At 35.0% G+C, this 20,305-nt stretch overlaps 1 protein-coding gene across 7 annotated transcripts in view; it reads right to left on the bottom strand.

The window, feature by feature from the left end:
- Positions 1 to 20,305, bottom strand: part of VPS13B (vacuolar protein sorting 13 homolog B) — a 483,190-nt gene that overhangs the window by 244,746 nt on the left and 218,139 nt on the right. For 6 of the 7 annotated variants that reach the window (XM_087749030.1, XM_087749012.1, XM_087749022.1 and 3 more), the window contains 2 exons: positions 14,036 to 14,183; positions 1,699 to 1,826 (listed from right to left, as the gene is read on the bottom strand). In XM_087749030.1, the coding sequence (XP_087605156.1) occupies positions 1,699 to 1,826; positions 14,036 to 14,183 (276 nt within the window). The remainder of the gene's footprint in view (positions 1 to 1,698; positions 1,827 to 14,035; positions 14,184 to 20,305) is intronic. The other variant, XM_087749003.1, reaches the window with a different exon arrangement.

Consider the following 20,305-nt stretch of genomic DNA (forward strand, 5'->3'; position numbering starts at 1 on the left):
AATCTAGAACCTCAAACACCAGAGAGTCTCTAATACAAAAAAATCCTCTGCCAGTTTTAGCTCTAATCCATGAGTGTTTTATGTCAGAGCAGCAATATATTTACAAATTACTCTCTGAGAAAACATGCACCTATCACTGTCATCAGCTTTCATCTCCACAAAAAACCCCACTAGTTTGAACACGACCTTTTTTTGTTTTCTATTTGGTAACAGGCAAACTTAATTTTTAGCTGGTCAGTGTCTTAATCGTCCTTTGAAACAAATTCACTTTGCTGGTTGCTCACGTAACAAACGTACCTGAAAAACGTATGAGCAGAATATCTTAGTCCTGATTCCATTTTCCCCATTTATAAAGGATCCAGCTCTTCATCATCCTCATTATTATATTATTACTTTTACTATGACTCAAACTGTAAGCCTCATTTATATAGGGAGTCTCATTGTGCTAGGTACCACCCAGACACAAAAAAATACACTGCTTCCTTCAAACAGCTTACAAATTCTCTCTCTTTACTCCCCTTATCTAGCCATTTTAATCTCCAGTGGAGACAACATTAAGAAAGGAAAACAAGCAAAATACTCATGAAATAATGATGAAAGAGCTGGCTGAAAACTAAATAGAGTTAATAGAAAACATATCCTCAACTTCAGTATGTTCTGCAATCAAGTCACAAGTCTGAAGTTCCTGCTCAGGCAAAACTTAAACTTTCAAACTTTCTAATATTTTGAACCCAAAGTACTTTACTTTCTGCATGAAAGAGGAATAAAATAGACATGGGTTCTGGGATGAGACTGTATATGAATAAATGTATTTCTTGGTAGGAAGAAGGAACAGGCATTCAACGATTACTTTCTGTCAGAAATAGGGAGGGGGGTTGTATTTTTTTATTTTATTTTAACACAAAAACGTTTTTGCTACTGTATGCTGGTGCACCATAAAATACCAACCTCATAGAATGTACTGTTCAAAAGGCACAGATTATAATAATTCTAAGTTAGGGTCATTTCTAAGCAGGCACTTGATATATAATTGGAAGAACAGAGTCCTAATTTTAGCACTTCTAAGCCATCTAGTATTTGATCATGCAATCATAACACTGGACTTCTAGCATGGCCTTTTTTATGTATGGAATGCATACATACTGCCACATGAAAACTCTGCTTTTACTGATCAGCAATCGCAATCTAGAGCAGTCTACGATGAAATGGTTTAATCCAAGTGGTCATCTACTGGTCCTTTATGAAAAGGTAGACCAGTGAGCAGCTGAGCCATTACTGTATAACATGATATTGTATCATGCACCCTGAGAAAGTATTTATCACACACACTTCCCTCAAATATTTTTAGAAAAGAAGGTATTCTGAAAATCTATCGATAAAAAAAGGTGTATAGCTATTTTTATAATACAGAAAAGTGTGACAAGCATTTTTTCTTCATATAATTTTTTTAAGGATCTTCCCCTTAGATATAAAAAAGTATTTTGAAAACGAATATTCTAAACCCAAAGCATTCTTTCCCTAATTTACCAAAAATCTCTATTTTATTTCTCATTCTCTAAGTCTTTGAAACTACTGAAATAAGACAATAAAACTTGGGAGCTCCTTTAAAAACCCTCTAATAAAAAGCACTAGGATGCATAAAAAGTATCATAAAGCTTGGAAAGACATAGTTGTTTTTCCACTTCCTTTTCATCTTACCTGAAGTGTAAGGCGCTTAACTGCATTCCACACTATTCCAATAAATTCCTTCATTCTTTCTTCAGGACTTCTGCAGCTTTCAGATGAGTTCAGCATGGTTTTCACAGGAAGTGACAAAGGACGAGATTCTAATGCAAACAACAAAACTTAGTTACATGAAGAATATATAACTAAGTAATATACTCACTGGTAGCAAAGAAAAAGGTTACTTATTCTAAATCCTAAAAGAGATTTTCTCTCACTATGTGTCTCACTATGGACGTAATAATAGTATGTCTATTATTAGTTTTAAACTTGGCAATACAACTGTATCAGTTAAGCCTGGTGAGAAATGCAATGAAATTAAACGCTTAAAACTTTTTTAATGTAAACTGCTAAGAAAATATTATGAAGAATGCTTGGACCCAAGCAAATTAAGACAGTTTTCAAAATGTGATAACCTATTTGGTGACGGGATAGCAATCCAAGAGGTTTTCACATACATTGCTGCCAGTATAATCTAAAAAAGGTTTCAGTTTTCTAAACTTGTAAGAAATGAAAGACAGCCCATATTAAATTATAGCCTTTGATTTGTTTTCTTTAAAAAATTCACTTAACAAAACCTTGAGTATGATTCCAAAAAAAGGCATAAAAATTACACCATTTTCTTACTTTGTCAACCTTAAGGATACTAAATTATGAAATATTCCAGCAAAATTTTTCTAGTAAAAAGAAATTTCCTGAAGTTGTTAGTTATTTAATAACATGAATATGAAAAGATTTTAGATAACAGAAGCGTTTAATTGAATATGAGCATAGTAGAACTTCAAAGGAGGACTAGTGAGGAGATCAAGTAGTAACTACAAATTCATTAAAGACTGTATGAGTGGTACATAGTTCCTCCTGTCATCTCTTACAGAATATCCTCCTTCTTATGTTTTGGGATACCCACCAAATTATTGTCAGCTTCTTTAACATTTCCAGTTTTGGCCTACATGTTGTTGAGCTGACGAAACTGCAGGAATAAATTATGAAATCTTCGTAACTTCATTTTAAACTAAATTGAAATCAGCACAAGTAGGACAATTTATGTCTCCCAGTTATACAGCCAGGGGAAATTTGTGGCATAACAAACTACAGAAAAATTCTTAAAACAAAATTATGCTATCATCTGAACTCAGGTGAGCAAAAGTATATGCCCCTTGATACATATCACTGGGTCTTCAGTCAGTTTTGATCATGCAAGGAACCACACGAGGAATTAAAAATGAAACATCCGAGAGGTGAATTTCTGCCAAGAGCATGCAATGTTAATGCCACTTGAGGAATTAATTTGTGACATTTTTCCCATCAAAGCTAGAAAAGACCAGCATTGATTAATATTCTAGACAAAATCCTTCAACAAATATTTTTAATGGTCTGAAAAGAAAGAGAAGCATTAACTTTATTAAACTGATGGGGAATCAAAAGATTCAAAAAGAGAGGCGTCAAAAGAGCGAAAGAGAATTTTTATAGCTGCTGTATAATTAGTCCTCTCAGATATTCCTGAGGCTCCAATTATGGATCTATTAGAATAATAAAGAATCAAAATTGGACCATGAGAATGTAAAAACTGTGACATTTCAGGATTGTTTGTTGTCAGCCGTGCTGGAGAGACAAACAAGTAAATTGTTCCTGTGGAAAAGCAGCGTGGAGTAGCTATTTCATAACATTTTCTGATGTGGACACTTTTATGCCATGCAGTGAGTATTCCATCCACATTATGAATGGATTAAGTTAAAACAAAGACATTGAGTGAGGAATAGCTGTTCTGCTTTAACTTCTTAACCCTACCTCAGTTCACACCATCTTCTCTGTGTAGTCAGGCCCTACACTACACATATTACAAGGGAAGAATTAGGAACAGCTTGAGTATTAAGAAATAGTATAATAAAAGAGTTACTGGAGCGTAGAACTCCAGAATACAAGTGTGGGTAAGGGTGAGAATGGTATACAAAGTCACTGTGAGACTCTGGAATGCTTCAAGTCAGGATGAACAGATAAATACAATGTAGAACTATATATTCTACAGCACCACAGGCAGGGAATATCAACATCCTACATCACTGAACAAGTGCATTGCTCGTGAGTGGGATCTAAAACTAGGTTTTGTTCCAGTCTCCCGTGTTTTGTTCACTGGGAAACACACTCTGCTAATTCTCTCTCAATTAGGGGAATCAACTTTCTAATGCCAGAAACAACTATCTGTGAATTAAACATAAAATTAGCTGGCCAAAGCATCACTTGTTTGTCTCCATATATGTGTAATTCAAACCTGCAAAGCTGATTCAAATTCCAGGAATACCCATGACAGACAACAGCTTCACTCTAATACCCCATACTCAACCAAAAGACAAAAAAAAAGAAAGCCTTGAAACCCTACAAACACCTAAGGAACCATTCAACCAGAAATCATGGAAAATAGAGAAGTAATAAGAAGTGTTTCAGATTGGAAAGAAGAAACATGCACAGAAGCAACTCCTGAAAAGAAAAGAAGAAAGAAGTCCTCTGTTCATTTTCTTCCTGTACTGGTAAGTCCCAGAGTTTTGTCTGAAGGGATGCTGAGACAGAACAACGTCTTACTTCCCCATCAGGCAAGGCCATCAGCAGATGACAGTTGCTAAGAGACTGTAGTAGTCTGGTGTGGCTATCGTGTGTGTTTGGCTAGTCCTCTAGAGTAGACATGTAGACTGGATTAGCTCCATCTGTCTCAGTATGAAGGTTAATCTCCTAAAATAATTATGCTACTCAGCTACTACTGAACTGAAAACCTAGGAACATTTCCTGGCACTGTAATCAGCCTTGTGTTGAAGCCAGGAGCCAGTCAGCAATAGCTAGACAGAAAATATGATTTGTATGAAACACTTACAAACTGATGAGGAAAAAAAAAGGGGGGGAGGGGGGGCTGCTTCAGGTTGTACAAGTCGAATTTTTAAGAAAAACAGTGTATAGGAACATAAAATATACCTACTGTCATCTTCTAGTCCCGTATTGTGTAATTGGTATTTTTGTAAAAATATACACCACAACTATTTTAATCAACTATAATCACTCAGAAGTTGCCACACTCACCATCAATTTCAGAATACACACTGGTAATGAACAGACTTTTTAAAAAGGACTGATCAGATCAATCAGGATTGAGCTGCCAGAAGCAGTAGTTTTCATAATTCATTTCACAATTTATGGTTAAAGTTTAGAGGGAGTTTCAAGTGGCAATCCTACAAAATTTATCATAAACGTACTGTCTTTGTAGGAGATGCCACTAAGCAAGACTTATAGGTATAAATTCTAGATAGAGGTGTCTTTCTTATATAGACATATGCGTCCTTCTTTGTGTTTTTTAGCTTACTGGGAACTGGTTGCTTCAGAAGTCTGATCCATGACATACTTAAAAGTTTTAAAAATAGAAGGATTTTTGGGGAAAATGGTGCTATTCTGTGCTATTAATACTCAGTGACTTAAGGAACATGAAAGGGAAAATAAAACTTTTGAAGTGCAAAGATTTGGGGCAAATGGACATTTCCTCAAATAAATCAAAGCACAAAAGGTCACAGATCAGAGATTATCCACTACTGGATTGAGGACTACTGACAATCTGTACTCACCACTGGCCTCATGCTTTCAGTTCCTTCTCTCTCCTTACAGCTAGTAATTGAAGTAAAGGGAGGTAAAATAAAATGCCAATACCTTATTCCTAATTTGTATGGGGTACAGATCTATCACGTCTGAGTCCTCTGGCACAAGACGACTCACTTCCCCTGGCCCACTGTGTGCCTCAGATACCTCATGCATTAAGAGGGGAGCAGCTTCCTCCTGGTAGGAAAAGGTTATCCTGCTGCAGGCAAACCCATACTTTCAGTGATCCCCAAAAGCACGGAGAGCTCCTACTGAAAGACAAGGTTCATAAACAGACACCCATGCAGCAGCCTGCAGTAGGATAGTCTCTCCACCATCCCATCGTAGGACCGTACTCAAAATGCATCTGTCATATGACCTCAACAAGCTGGGCAAGCTTTCCTTCCCACACATCACATCATCTGTCATACAGCTTCTCACACATCAGAGCTCAGTTAAGCTGAGAAAAATCCTATTGCAAACTAATCATGGTTACTAAGAGGCCATGACAGCAAAACACATGAACATTAATAGTATTTAAAGGAAGAAAGAAATCAAAGGAAAGCATACTGTTATTACATGGCTCTTTCCGGAAAGATTTTTCCTCTGCTAAAATTAGAAATAGTCTCCATAGTGTCAAAGAACTCATTGGGATTTCTTAATATCTGTTCACATTTTCATGCATTAGATATGGCTTTTTATCAGAAATAAAAGCAAAAATACCAAGGAGTTTGCGACAAATGCAAGCCATTAAGGAACCGATCAAGGGGTCTAAGGGATTAGAAATGAGATTAAAATGCAGTGGAGGAGAAAACTCAAACTTCAAACAACTCTGAAAAAATCTAAATGGCCTACAGATTTTTTTTGTGCAAGATTAATTGGTTTCTTCATATGTAAAACAAAACAAAAACTACCCTCACCCCCTAAAAAAAACCCCACCAGCTACTTAAAACTTACTTGCTTTTTTCTATAAGCCAGCAGTTTTTTGGTTTCTACATATAATACAATGCAAAAGTAAAAATTCAGTGAAACTTGTTATATAAAAGCTTGTTTGTCCTTAGGTTTGCATTCCAATTTTCCTCGTAAGTCTACATATTTTTACATTTGCAACACAACAGAACTAAACATATATGTCTATATACAGAGATATATGAAGGCATTACAAATGAGTCACACTTTTGTGTATATATATGACCGCCAAAGAAACAAATTCTGTTCTCAATAGAATGTATTTCCATATAATAATTTTGTTCCATGATTTAATATTAAAACATTATACATATACAAGAAATTGCAAAAAGACAGAGGAGTACCTTATTAGAAATACTTCCTATCTTAATGTACTATTTTTTTCCTACAATTCAATTTTAAAATAAAAAGTTAATCTAAGTAGCAGGCTCACTGACTCCATTAGGTGAAGCTCAAAGCTGTATTTACCAATATTTTCTGAACCATCAGTATCCATCAGAAGCGTTTCAGGAATATTCACACTTTGTTTTTGCAGTATCATAAGAGAAGTTATTCCCTATATCCCCATTCCTGGATGACTGATATTTTCCAAGGCTAGACTATGATGATCTGTACATAAAAAAGTTTGCACTATTCATCAGGATGCTTGAGAATAAAAGCAGTACTTAACTAACTTCAATAACAGCAGGAAGTCCTTCTAAGCATATAAAAATATGCAATATATTTGCCCACATACTCAATAGTCTTTGCATAAATGATTTCTTTACTGGACTTTGAGCATTTTTGTATTCTACTTTACTAATGATGCAGATAAAACATTACTTTTATCAATCAAGATGATAATTGAGCCACACAGTCCCTGACAACTCGCCAGAGCAAGTCCTTTATACCCAGGGAAACGGCAGCAGAGAGGTGTAGTGACTAAATTAGAATGGTCATTCAATGAGTTAGCAGCAGAGTAAGTGTTAAAACACAGAGACTTTTGACTTTTTACCCAACATGCCTTTTTCTAGAGTAAACATATGTCAGTAAACAAAGACAAACGTGATATTAACATTGTTGTGCAAGCGAAAAGGATCTTTCTGTGTGAAAGTGAGTGTTGGCTAGGGAATGACTATGGTCAGCATTTTCTCCCACCAAATGCTTAACAATTGCTGCACTGTTTCTGGCAAAAAATACCTATTTAGTTCTGGGAACAAAAATAAGAAAGGACTGACACTTTCATACAAATCAATAACAGCCTTTCACAGGCAAAACTGAGCTACTGTATTAGCAATTACAAGAATGTGTTGCATGTGTGTTCATATCTGAGCTCCATACCTGAATTTATCTTAGTATCACTTACCATTCCAAATAAATTTTATACTATGAAGTAAGAATTTCAGCCTTTGGATTTGCAAGATCTTTTCTGGTAAATGCAGGAGGAATTCTACCTAATTTTCCGCCTTTTTAAAAATACAGTTGAAGTTCCTTAGTCTTTTAAATATAATCTAAAAATAAACACCTATTCTTTCTCTCTCAACTTTGAATTTCTCCATACAGAAAGCGTGTTTGATATACTACATTGGCGTTGTTACTATGTTTTTGAATTCCACATAATGAACTGAAGAAATCATGCCGTCATAACACAAGAGTCAAACATTTTACTAGCTATGAAAACTCACAATAGGTATGTGATTGTCCAGCCATTTAAAAGTTACTATAAATCATCTGTGCCTGGAGAACTTCCTTTTAAATAATCCTTCCAAGAACTAAACCCCATTTATAAAAATATAAAAATCCTAGTATTTTCAGGCACCCTAGGTAAATGTGTGTCAGATTTAAAATTCCTATATTTTACTTTGCCTATTTAGCATCTATTTAATTTCATTCATCTTCCCAAATAATTTATCTGTCATACATTTCATAGCAGGCATGAATAAACGATAATCATTCAGTTCATTGAGCAGAAATAGTGACCTACTAATTCAAATACTTCAGATAATCCACTGATTTCTCACCAGCCAGACTTCTCTCACAATTGCCAGTTTTTTTGCATTCCAACAGCTCATTTTAGCAGGAATCTAGTTCATCATTCTAGTTGTACTTTAGGAAAAAAAAAAAAATATCAGTAAGTGCATCCAGTTTTGCTAAGTAGAGGTTATATTCTGCTACACTGTACTCAATAGAAAGTTTATTCACTTAAGATGGAACTTCAAATAAGAACACTAACACAGCAGCAGTTTCTAAATAAAATATAGACGTCTACTTTTCAAAGCTTCCTCTTTTCTCCACTTATATGGAGAAGTATTTAATAGTGGTTCAGAAATATTGCATATGTATACTTTGAAAGAACTTTAAGAATTACTTGAGTAAAGCTTTCAAAATCGAATTACTAACGCTTCCCATAACAACTGAGAAGTTCCAGTTATAGTAAGTATCTGACAAATAACTTATAAACGTGTTATTATATGTACACTATCAAATGTTAGGAAGTGATTGAAAGGAAAGGTGGGGATCTTTCTTTGCCTGGTTTGCTATGGAATGAAGGCTTATGCAATCCTATACGCATATGCATGCAACTCATTTGCTTGTCCTCTAATTCCTTTTGCATTTGCTGGTCAATACAAATAAAATTTGACAGGATAAATATCTCAAAGATACGATGTTCCTACAAGCTCTGGGAAAATAAGTAAGCAGGGTAAAGAAGGTAGAAATTGGCAATGGGAGCTCTGTCCTTATTAGAAATCAGACAATTTATAGAGGACAGAGAATATAAAGGCCATCTAAGACAGAGTTTTGAACTTTCTTATTATGACACTATCCTCCACCTGCCTGAAATACAAATGAATAGTAGAGTAGGTGTAACTTAGCACTTACGAAACTTTAAAACTCTAATTATTTCTCTGTGAGAACAAGAGTTCCACAGAACAAAATATCAATGTTTCAGAAACACACGTAAAAGATTTTTCCAAACTGGAATGATTTCATGTCCTACTTTCTCTCTGTATGCACATACTGCTACGTACCACATGTACACTTCCTGCAGAATGAAACAATGCTGGATTCTCTTCTCAGCTTTGAACTTGGAACTGATACTCCACGGTAATACTGAAATTGTAGTGGAATTAAATGACCAGTGCGCTCTCTGACCTGTGGACCTGATCAGCCTGGCCTATGGAAAAAAGCTGTCCAAAACCCACCATTGTTTAATTTTCTTTTGCAAATGCCCTTTCAATCTGTCCATCAGACATCGAAATGGAGCAATCTCTGGTCACGGGCATTAGACCTAGCCACAAAAACAATTTGCCTGCTGTCATATGCCCTGATGTACACTCACAACATGGCTGAAAGGCAGTCACCCCCTGTAACATGACCAAATACCTGGCTGTTGCACAAAAGGGATCAGCAAAGTTTTATGTGACAAGTGTACTTTCAATTATGGGACAGGGCATTTAGTTTTCAGGTGCCTTTGTAAGAGACTATGGGGCCTACTCCATCTGAAAGGTTCATGACTTCTTACAGGATACATTAAATTCCACTTACCTACCTATGCTGTGGCTATAAGAAAAGTCAACTTTCAGGATTCCAAGTGAGAAAAAAAAATAACAACCTTTTCATCCTCTCTAAAGTAACTGCTTCCATTAAAAGCGTTGCTCATACTAAAGAGCATGTGTGAGGCTACTTTTCTACTGTTACTGAAAAATTAGGTGCCACAGTCACTGGGTTACACCTCACAAGACAGTATCAAATTTGTGTCTGGGATATCATGGTTCCTTCCAAGCACTGCTAAATGTTGGATGTCACAGTAGATGTTGGTGAAATTAAATTTCAGTGTAATGGCTACAAAAAGACCTCACTAGGAGGCAGTAAAAACCTCCAAAAAAACAATTTCATCTTTAAGCATGGAAAATGTTATTATATTTTTCAAACAAAGTGAAAATCATTATAATTATTTAATAACTTAATATGAATGAAATCTACAAGTTTAGTAATGAATGAGCACCCATCTTGAATGTGTGAAAACAGACATTTTGGCTTTAATCATTATTCAATACTGTGCACAGGAAAGCTTTCAAAGACTGCCCTATCCATCTACTGCAGCCCATAATATCTTCTTGTATAGGTATGCTACATGTGCTATATATATATATATATACACACACACATATTTATACGCACATATAGCAATCATTTTGTCACTATCCAGACATAAGAGCTATACTACTATGTATAGCTACAGGTCTCCAAATCAATTCTCATTGAACTAACAGGGAACTACTGAATTGCTGAGAAGGGGAGAAGTGGGTGGATGGAGAAACTGAGGTAAATACTTAATACTTTTTTGTAATATTCTTTATCACCTTGCTTGTTCACAGCCACATCATACAAAATTTAAACCATATATTCTATTACCTTACTCTGTTTTTGAAGCCTCTGCAGTTGAGATTTATAAATAACTACAGTTTGAGACTTAAGAACAGAAACCTTGGATTTTCACAGACAGATACCATATAAACAGTAGTTTTGCTCTTTTCCCATGCTTCATTTTTGGCAAAGTCTCAGCAGCCATTAACTAATAAACTGAACTCAAGATCAATGTTTTAAATCATTTTACAGCTGTGAGTACAAACTGCTTTCATTTAATACATAGGGTTGGTTCCTAGCAGTTCTCAAGGGAGCAACTCCTGAGATAATGCTAGACTGGAAAAGGATAAATTCAAAATCCCCACCTGAATACCATGATTTTAGATTCAGTCTCATTCAATCTGCAAAGACTATGCATATGTGCTTGCTATCAATGTAGGAATTTCAGTTTTCTGAGGACTTAAGGCATCTGTAGCTAGAGCCTTGATGACTGAGAAATACAAGGCTTACAAGGATCGTTGCCCTTTTACCTAGAACGCTTTTATAGCATAAGTAGCATTATACGTCCTACAATATATTATATCAGTGTGATATTCCTGGTTTAAAAAGAGACAAATAATGAAAGAAAACTCAGACAGAAAGTAGGTGAAATTAAAAGAAAGGAAATAAAGTGAAAAATTGTGGGAGTAAGGGACCCAGAAAAATTAGAAAGGAGAAGAATCACAGGCACTCTATTTTTAGCTTAATAAACTAGTCATTCATTCACTATATTCCAGCACATTATATACCTGTAAAGAAACAAATTGTGAAAGAAAGGATCCATTGAAACTTCCCTGAGAATGAGATCTCGCATTTCACACTTGCATCCATCCAACCATTTTCAACCACTGTAACTGGTGGCTTTGTAATCAGAAACTTGTTTTTGTGACACCCATATACGTGTTAGTTTTTACTGTCCCCTGAATCTTCCAGTGCAAAGCCAATTCTGGCAAACAGGGCACAAGACGAACTCTACAGGAAAAGCTTCTAGCATCGCATGAAGTTCCAGAAGGCTACACAGAGAACAAGCCTGCATGGCACTGCAGTGTGACATGGCTCTCCTTTCCTTCTTTAAGGGAAATCTGCATGGTCTACTCAAGCAGACAGATAGCATCCTTTTAAATAATTCCATTAGTATACAAGGCTTTTGCTCTTTGGCATTCATTTTATATTTTTATTCCCCATTTTTGCACGTAAATCTCAAATACTTCAGGTATATTACACCCAGCATTTTATCTCCAGAGTATAACAAATAGGTAGACATTTTAAAGCACAGGCTAGTCTTCAAACCAGCAGTGTCAGGCACACTACATCTTAAAAACAAACAAAGTAGACCCTCTGCTGTATGTATGTAGCTTCACTTACAAAACAGTAACTTTTTCAACACATTTTTAACAGTTGAGAATTAATGAAACCAGATTTAGTACTCTCTTCTTTAAAAGACTGCTTCTAATTCAAAAAAGAAAATGCTTAGTCAATGTTATCTCTCAAGAGAATTAGTACAATCACCTTTCATTTATTAGTGCCAAACTCTATGCCACAAAATTATTTTGTAGAGAAGCCAAATATCTGCTTAATCACGAAAAAAAAAAACAGCATTTAGGCTAAACTTATTTGATAAACTGATTGAGTAAAGTAAGTGGTAGCTAACATAAAACCTAAAAATGAACTTTTCATTTTTGTGGCAACGTGTGTTGCACTAAGTAAGTGAAAACACATCTTGATATTGACTTCAAATCAAAAAGTGGAAGAAGTTGAGATGCACATAAATCCTTCTTTTGCTTTTAGGACATTATTTATAATTTATAATTTTGTTTTATCATTTCTGCACTCACACACACAAACCCAAAACAAAAGCAAAACTGACATTCATGGCATTTCTAGATTTTGAACAATAACATTTTCTTTTAGTATACTATTCTGGTGTGATCGTTACTGCAGAAAAGATAATACTCAAGGTAAAGAATAACAAAGGCTGAAGATCAAAACTGGCTACCAAGCTGAGCAGGTACCAGACTGGGACACTAATTTTCAAAACGCAAGTACAAAGCTACTTCTGCAAACTACATGCATATTTTTATAAATTGCTAATTAACACAAACTAATCTAGCATCTGTTCCTGCAAACAGGTGGTTTTGAATGTCAAATATTCAAAATCAAAGAAGTTTCTCTAGTGAATTACAACTTTGGGCTTTGTTGACAGGCACAGGTGAAATTAACCTCAAGAAGAAACAAATCATGTAATTTATGATGTTGATATAGCAGAACAGATGATAGATACAGTTAAAAGAAGAATATACATAGTATAGTCACTTCATTACAGGCAAAAATAAAGGAAATTCATAAATGAATGGTAAAAATAAAAGGATGAATGGTAAAAATAAAGGATATTCATAAATGAAACAGAAAGAAATCTTTGAAATGAATCTATTTTACTACCAATGATAACATGGCAACCCACGTAATATTCAGCAAACAAATTTTCTGGTTTTAGTCCTTTTTAATCTCAAAATAACAGTTAACCCTACTACTAACGGACAAGATTGTCATCTCAGTTTCAGCACACAACGTCTTGAATTACTTCATGATTATCTGGAAATAAACATCAATGCAAAGGAAAAGAGAATTTGTTCAGTGTATTTCAGAAGGATTACTAGAAGTTTCAGCTGGATAGTCACTTTTTTTGGATGATCTCCTACTTTACTACTTGCAGACAGTACTATATGAATAAACAGCCTAGAAAATCTCAGAAAGCCGTATCATCTTGATTAGTGATAACAAAGTTTAACTTTAGCACTCTTAAATGGCCAGAAAATATTCCTAAATTTAATAATTTCTTGAACTCCAGAAACAGAAGTGCCAACAAATGCATTTTCTATGGGAGAGCGATTTTGAAACTAGTGAATTTTAACTGTTCCTGCCCAAATCTTGACTTCCATACATGCCAGACTTTAAGCAATATGAACAGACTGACTGAAAGAGATTAATCACAGTGTATAAGGTCTGAAAAAATTATGGACTAAAATATTAAATATCAAGGAAAATAGCAGATATTCTATTGAAAGCACATCTCCTTTATCTAATTTCAGAAAATGTGTTATATGAAACTATCAGGCCCCCAAAGATAGTACCTAAACGAAAATGAGAAGAAAATTAAACATATAATTAAAAAAATGCAAGTTTGATTATTTTTAATTTTAAAAGTTGTAATGTTCTGGGAGAATATTTCTTTAAAACTGAAAGTTGTTCCACAGTATTTGCACAGCTGATGCTGTTCAATTGTGGACGCACCTTATTGAGGGAGGTTACAAAGGCAGAATGGCTAGTTTGAATTAAGTGATCATACCTGTTACTGTTTTTGTTTTGACAGGACTGCTGGCGTACTCAGAGGCTTGATTTGATTGCTGCCTTGCCAAAGGTGCACTTCCAACTGATGCTTCATCCTCTTTTTTTCGAGTTACTGACACACCAAGTGGAACAGTTCCTACGGACTGCTAGAAAAAGAAGTGCCTTGTGAGCCACTCAAAACCAAACCACATTAATATTGAATTATGACATTGTCATGAGAAGCATGTCTTAAACTACATATTTTGAAATGCAGAGAAGACAACTTGAAACAATGATTAGAGCACATATATTTTGAAAACAAATTATGAAACGCTACATTCAGACTTGCACTTCTAATTTTTTATTTTAGTCCTGTTAGTCTGAAGAAAAGCTTTACGATAACAAAAAAGTGGAATATAATCTATTAACTTAAAATACCATGCTTTTTTGCCAATCAAAAAGCACATGAATAAACCTGGATGATCACCAAAGCAAAATAATTATCTAAATGTTTAATGGAAACTAGAAAATTTTAGCCAGATATGAAGATCCCAAAGTTTTGCAAAGAAATTTATCAACCTTCATTGAACTTTGAAAGAAAAGACGCATTGTTATTTATACATTATTATATTTGTTCCTCACATTTTAAATATAAAATTTAATTCTGACCACTACTGATTTTGAATTGTTTTGTCTTTCAAACATATCAATAAATGACAACCTGCTCAAAATATGACACTCTTAAACAAAACTGGAGGCATTAAAATCTAGTTTGAAGGACTGCATCCTTCTTTTAAGATTAGAAAAGAGTGATGTGTATTAATCCACATGGGTTCTGGAACTGGAGGTCCAGAAATGAGTACAGTCTAGTGGCTTTGTTGTTACGTTTTTTACTAAGGCGAGCTAGAAAAGACAAAATCGTTAAAAAAATTAGATCCTCAATTTTGCTGTACAGTTGGCTGTTAACATTTTGCTGTAGCATTAGCTGCTACGTAAATTGTAGCTGTATCCCAGCTGACAAAAGCAGAATATTTCTACCATTGATTTTGCAGTGGGTTATCATTTAAAGATGACAAAAGTTTTTTCTAAAGATCAGACACTAGGATTACATGCATCTTAATCAATTTTTGTGTAATTTAATTTTGTTGGTATTGGAGCGAAAATGTAATCCATATAGCTGGATAATGAGAAACCTCACACGTTGCATTAGGAATCTCTGTGGGAAACAAATTCGTGTGAGGCGGGCAATGTGCTTGTAAATTTTCTCCAATAGAAAACAGATCACTGAATCAAGCAGTGTGCAACACGTGCACGCATACAAAACCCCAAAACAAACAGAAAAATCATTTAATTGAAGGAGAATAAGTTCCAAACGCCTCCACCATTTTCCACTATAAAAGTAAATTAAAATAAGAAAGACAATCTACTATTTAATCCTACTCCAGTGAAAACAATCAACTTATATATACAGTGGTATGCAAAGTTAATAGGAAAATACTGATGTCAATGACAAACAGAACTCTCATCTCTCCTCCCTCTGAACGTACAGTCATCAGCTTTGTCTCCAAAAGCACTAAAAAGTCGTTCTGGAATACAGTAACATGCCACTTTGGTGTCCTCTAGCCGTAACAACAACAAAAGAACCCATCAGCTTTGAAAAGACAAGTTTTACACCACAGAAATACTTCCCACATGCATACAGAGAGAGCGTCAGAAGTTTTGTAAGCTTTCGTCAGACACTTTACATCACTTATTTTCAAAACTTAGCAGTCTATCTGATACAACCTTTCATAAGGCAAAGCCATCTGCAGCTTTCCCATGATGACAACAGTTAAGCCATAATTTGGCAATTCTGGACATAACGTTGCAAGAACACTGACTTGCCAAAGTGAAGCAAGAGTTTCTGAAGAATGAACACAGACAATAGAAGACAGTACAAAAGACAATAGGATGGAAATACTGTCTGAAGAAGCAGTATCTGTTTCTGAACCACTGAAGAAATGGATCAGCAAAATATAATAATAAGTTACACCACTAGTCATATAGTGAAAAACATCAAGGCTATCACAGCCAGACAAAGCTGGAAAAGATTACGACCAAATATTGAGTGCTTGAGTGCTGATCTGGACAATGAAACAGCTGTTTCATCTTTGCTCACTGAAATCAAGCCTGATGTTGCTGTTGATGACGCCCAGTACAATCTTGTCAGGTTTTTGGCAAAAGATTTCTGGTTAAAAGAATGCAGAAGATGAAAGATCAACGTTGAACTAGATGGAAAAGGATCATCAAGATTTGGGTTTTAGCCACAAACTGATGAGGAAATTGTGGCTTGGGAAATTGCAGATGACAAGAGCCCCACAGCTGTACGAGAAGATGAATCTGATGGGAAAGGAGACATTGCAGGCAAGTGTTATCATAAGCATTTCATCAAAAGAATCCAAAAAGCTAGCTATAAAGTAATATGTAGTAAAGTTTAACGCACCTACTTGGGATGTAAGCTTTACCGTTACTAATTGATAGTGTTATAAAGAAGATAAATAAACAACATTTAATAAAGTTATGGAACTACAGCAACATTTATATGAGGTTGTTTTGTTGACACAAAGTCAAAATCAGATTCTGTTCTAGAATACTGACCACAGTTTTATCAATGCAATAATGTTTTGTGGCTATTACACACTAAACACTAGCTTAATAATAATTCATGGTACTCAAAATAATAAAAATTTACTACTTTTCCAGTATAATTATTACAATTAACTTTTTAAGCGGTGGCTAAAAAACTTCAGGAAATCTATCCTTTTCCAAATTTACATTTTATTGACACACGTAATCTAACACATTACACACCATGTTAAGTATGTGTACACAAAACACAAACATACATATGTGCTATTTATGCATGTAAATGGATCAACAGATACGAATTATTTTTTTTATTTTACTTCATACTGTGTGGTCAACATGACTGTGGAACTGATAAAGATCTAAAATCAGAGAAAGGCACAGAAACATAATAGCTAAAAAACAACCTGCCAAAAATACCAAGCCCCAAGTATTTCCTGATTTATGTGGAGATATGCCAACTAACTGAAGCTAAAATATCCTGTAAAAGAGGGCTAGTAGAAATTTGCCCCAGGTAGAATAAATTAATATTTTGTTTTACTTGGGATTTTCAGTAATTAAATACTTTATTTCTGAATTATAACTTCCCACAACTGTGAGGCTGAAGAGGATGCAGGCATATCTGGGAACATGAGAAATGCATTCTAAAGAAAACATGATCAACTGAGCAGATGAGTAACTTTCATTTGAGGGACACCTATACAGTTACCTCCCTGATCACCAAAGGCAAAAGAATATTCCAAGATAGGAACTTAAATATTATTACTAAATGAAAAAATGAAGTACTGGCTTGTGAAAGGTTGAATTCAGAAACCTCAGCCCAGACATGGGTTACTATCTTTGAAATTGTACCAAACCCAGCTATCCCATATGGTGGATGCTACGTGCACATAGACTGATGTGTACATGTGCAGTAGCTTGCAACCAGCAAGCAGGAAGAAAAATTAATGAAGTTTTTGGAAGGGGGACAGATGGCAGTTCTACTCAAGACATGGTGTTTTGTGAACATCTAAGATCGCTGTCATACAATCACTATCTGCCTGAGAGAAGAATACTTACCTATGCTGCAAGACTGTCCAAGCTGTGCCAGAATCAGCTCCAACAGCAAGGAGGATCTACCTTGCCCACCTTGCAAGAAGTTCTAATATCATGAAATCACAATCACTGCCTGACTACAGAGTTACATTTCATTGTTTTGATTTCTGATATTAGTAATATAAGCACACACCTAAACTGCTTCAGAGAGCTCAAACAAAACTAGGCATTAGGCCTCGTTCCCAATTAAAATTAAATTAATTAATAAAATTACATGAATTAAAATGAAATTAATTCCTAATTAAAAAGATTAGGCATGCCTAACGCCTGGGGTTCACAAAAGCACCTTCTTTCCTGGCAGATAAACTTGGTAATTCAAATGAAATTCTGTGACTGCTTCAGGTAGGAATTTCAGGTATGCTCAGAAAAGTGCTCTGCTGGGATAAGAGACCAATCACTGATTAGCTGTAATCTTTCCAAATTTATGTGATGAACTGATGTCAGCCAAGAACCCCCACATTTTCACCAACTGATGTAAGCATTCTATCAGCAGCTTCAAGGGGCCTCTGAAAGTAGAAGATATAAGGTTCAAGTCCCATGTAGCTTTAGTTCCTTAAGTAAGCAGTAACTTCATTCCTACATCCTTCAGAAACTTAATTGTGCTCCTTGGGGTAAGAGATGACAGATCCTGATAGGGATAAAGAGTGCTTTTGGCCTGTAAGCAATATCAAAAATCAAAACCTATTATAGTTTGAGAAATCTTTGCACACCAAGAAGATAATGTCTACCATAGAAACATGCTTGTTTTATCAAAGCCTTTCTTGCTATTTATCAAGGTAGAAGATAAAAACTAGAACTAAAGAAGGGCAACACAGCTCTACCCTCAACAGCCAACTTTGCTACAATACAGAAAAACCTTAAGTTTGGGTACTGAAACTTACCCTTACATGGTGTCATTCATTCATTGCCATTCATTATCAGAAGTGTTTGGCTCTTGCAGACACAAAGATCTGCAATATTCCAAAAGTCATCCTAAGACAGATCAAATTAGAGGAATTACTTGTTCTACATGAGTCTACTGACCAAGTTACGATGATACAATGTTTTCATCTTAGGCAAACATTCCAGAGAAACCTCTGGTGCAGACCTCTGAATGAAGAATTGCCCAAAGCATACCATCAAGATAATATCCTCAGCTTGCAATGAACTTTCCATAAAGCAGGGAAAGGATTTTATACCACAGGAAAATTCCTAAGATAATGGTAAAGAAATGAGAAAATGAGCAGAGAAAAAGGTTGAAGGAAAAAAAAAAAAATTATTAAACTGAATTGCAAATGACCAATTCTGTAATCTACCTACCCAGCTGATGAAAAATTCTTCATTTTGAATTGGGATACACAATCTTCCATGGTCTAGATGTTCATAAAAAAAGGGAGAAATCTGGATTCTGGAATCATGTAGGTGTGTTACATTCCAGTGCTGTAAAGCATGATGAATCTGGAGGAGGTGCAATGTCTTTTCCTTAGTTGTTTCTGTATACGACTAAGGATGTTCTCCCTGCACTGCTGGTTTTAGACCTACTCTGTTACTGAAATAGTCATTAAAATTAGGTAGTAACACATACATGCATACAGAATGGCCAAAGAAAATGACAGAAATATGCAGCCATACACATTTATACTATATATCGGCATATATGTGTAGGTACACATTTTTGATAGTTTAGTCTTCACTAAAATTAGTCGTTTTATCTCACAGAAATGAGTAATGCAAGAAAAATATTGACAAGCCATGAAGGCTTTACAGTCATGTGCATTTCAGAAACAAAAAGATTATATGCACTCATTTATATATTCACTGCAAGAAGTACCACATACCTGACTGTCTCATATCAAAGTATGAGAAAAAACTAAGCTAAGGCTTTTTTACCAAGGAAAACAAACTCTTCAAATATTTACCTGTGCAAAGCTAAGTATGGGCTTTTATAAGAGAATAAATATATGAAAAACACCACTGGTTTACAAAAATAAAACAAGTCACATCTGAAAAAAATCTTCAAAGAATAGTCAAAATAAAATATAAAATTACTGGAAACAAAGCCTCTAAATGTAGCTTTGTTTTGCTTTTTATAGGGAGGCAATGTTAAACAAGCAGTAAACAGCATACATGCAAGAAGTCACTCTCTATAGTGGTATCTCTCCCAAATTCTGTTCAAATTAACCTTCCATAAAGCATTAAAGAGTCTATCTTTTCAACAGAGCTTTCAGACCAAAGAAACACAAGGGATTTAAGCATATATTATAGATATGCTGAGTTAAAGAACTCTTAAAAAACAGCAAGTAAGCAACTGGTGGACATACTACACTAACATCTACTGCTGCTACACCTATAGCCCACTTTAGTCTGTATGGATTGTTTTTGTAAAGTATTTAAAAAAACAAACACCAATTTTGTCTGACACATACAAGAACATTTTAAAAAAAAAAAAGATCAATTCAAACTTCTATGCCGGTTTAAACCCTCCTTAAAATCTAGCATAGGTTCATCAGTCAAGCAAGGTACATAAGATGTCTTTTGAATTTGCTGCTCAAACTTCATGGATTATTACCAGTCACTGAAAAAAATGGTG

The sequence above is a fragment of the Nipponia nippon genome, unplaced genomic scaffold (genome assembly GCF_047370975.1).
Source record: "Nipponia nippon isolate SJK-2023a ecotype South Korea unplaced genomic scaffold, ASM4737097v1 scaffold_1, whole genome shotgun sequence".
In the NCBI taxonomy this organism is placed as follows: domain Eukaryota; kingdom Metazoa; phylum Chordata; class Aves; order Pelecaniformes; family Threskiornithidae; genus Nipponia; species Nipponia nippon.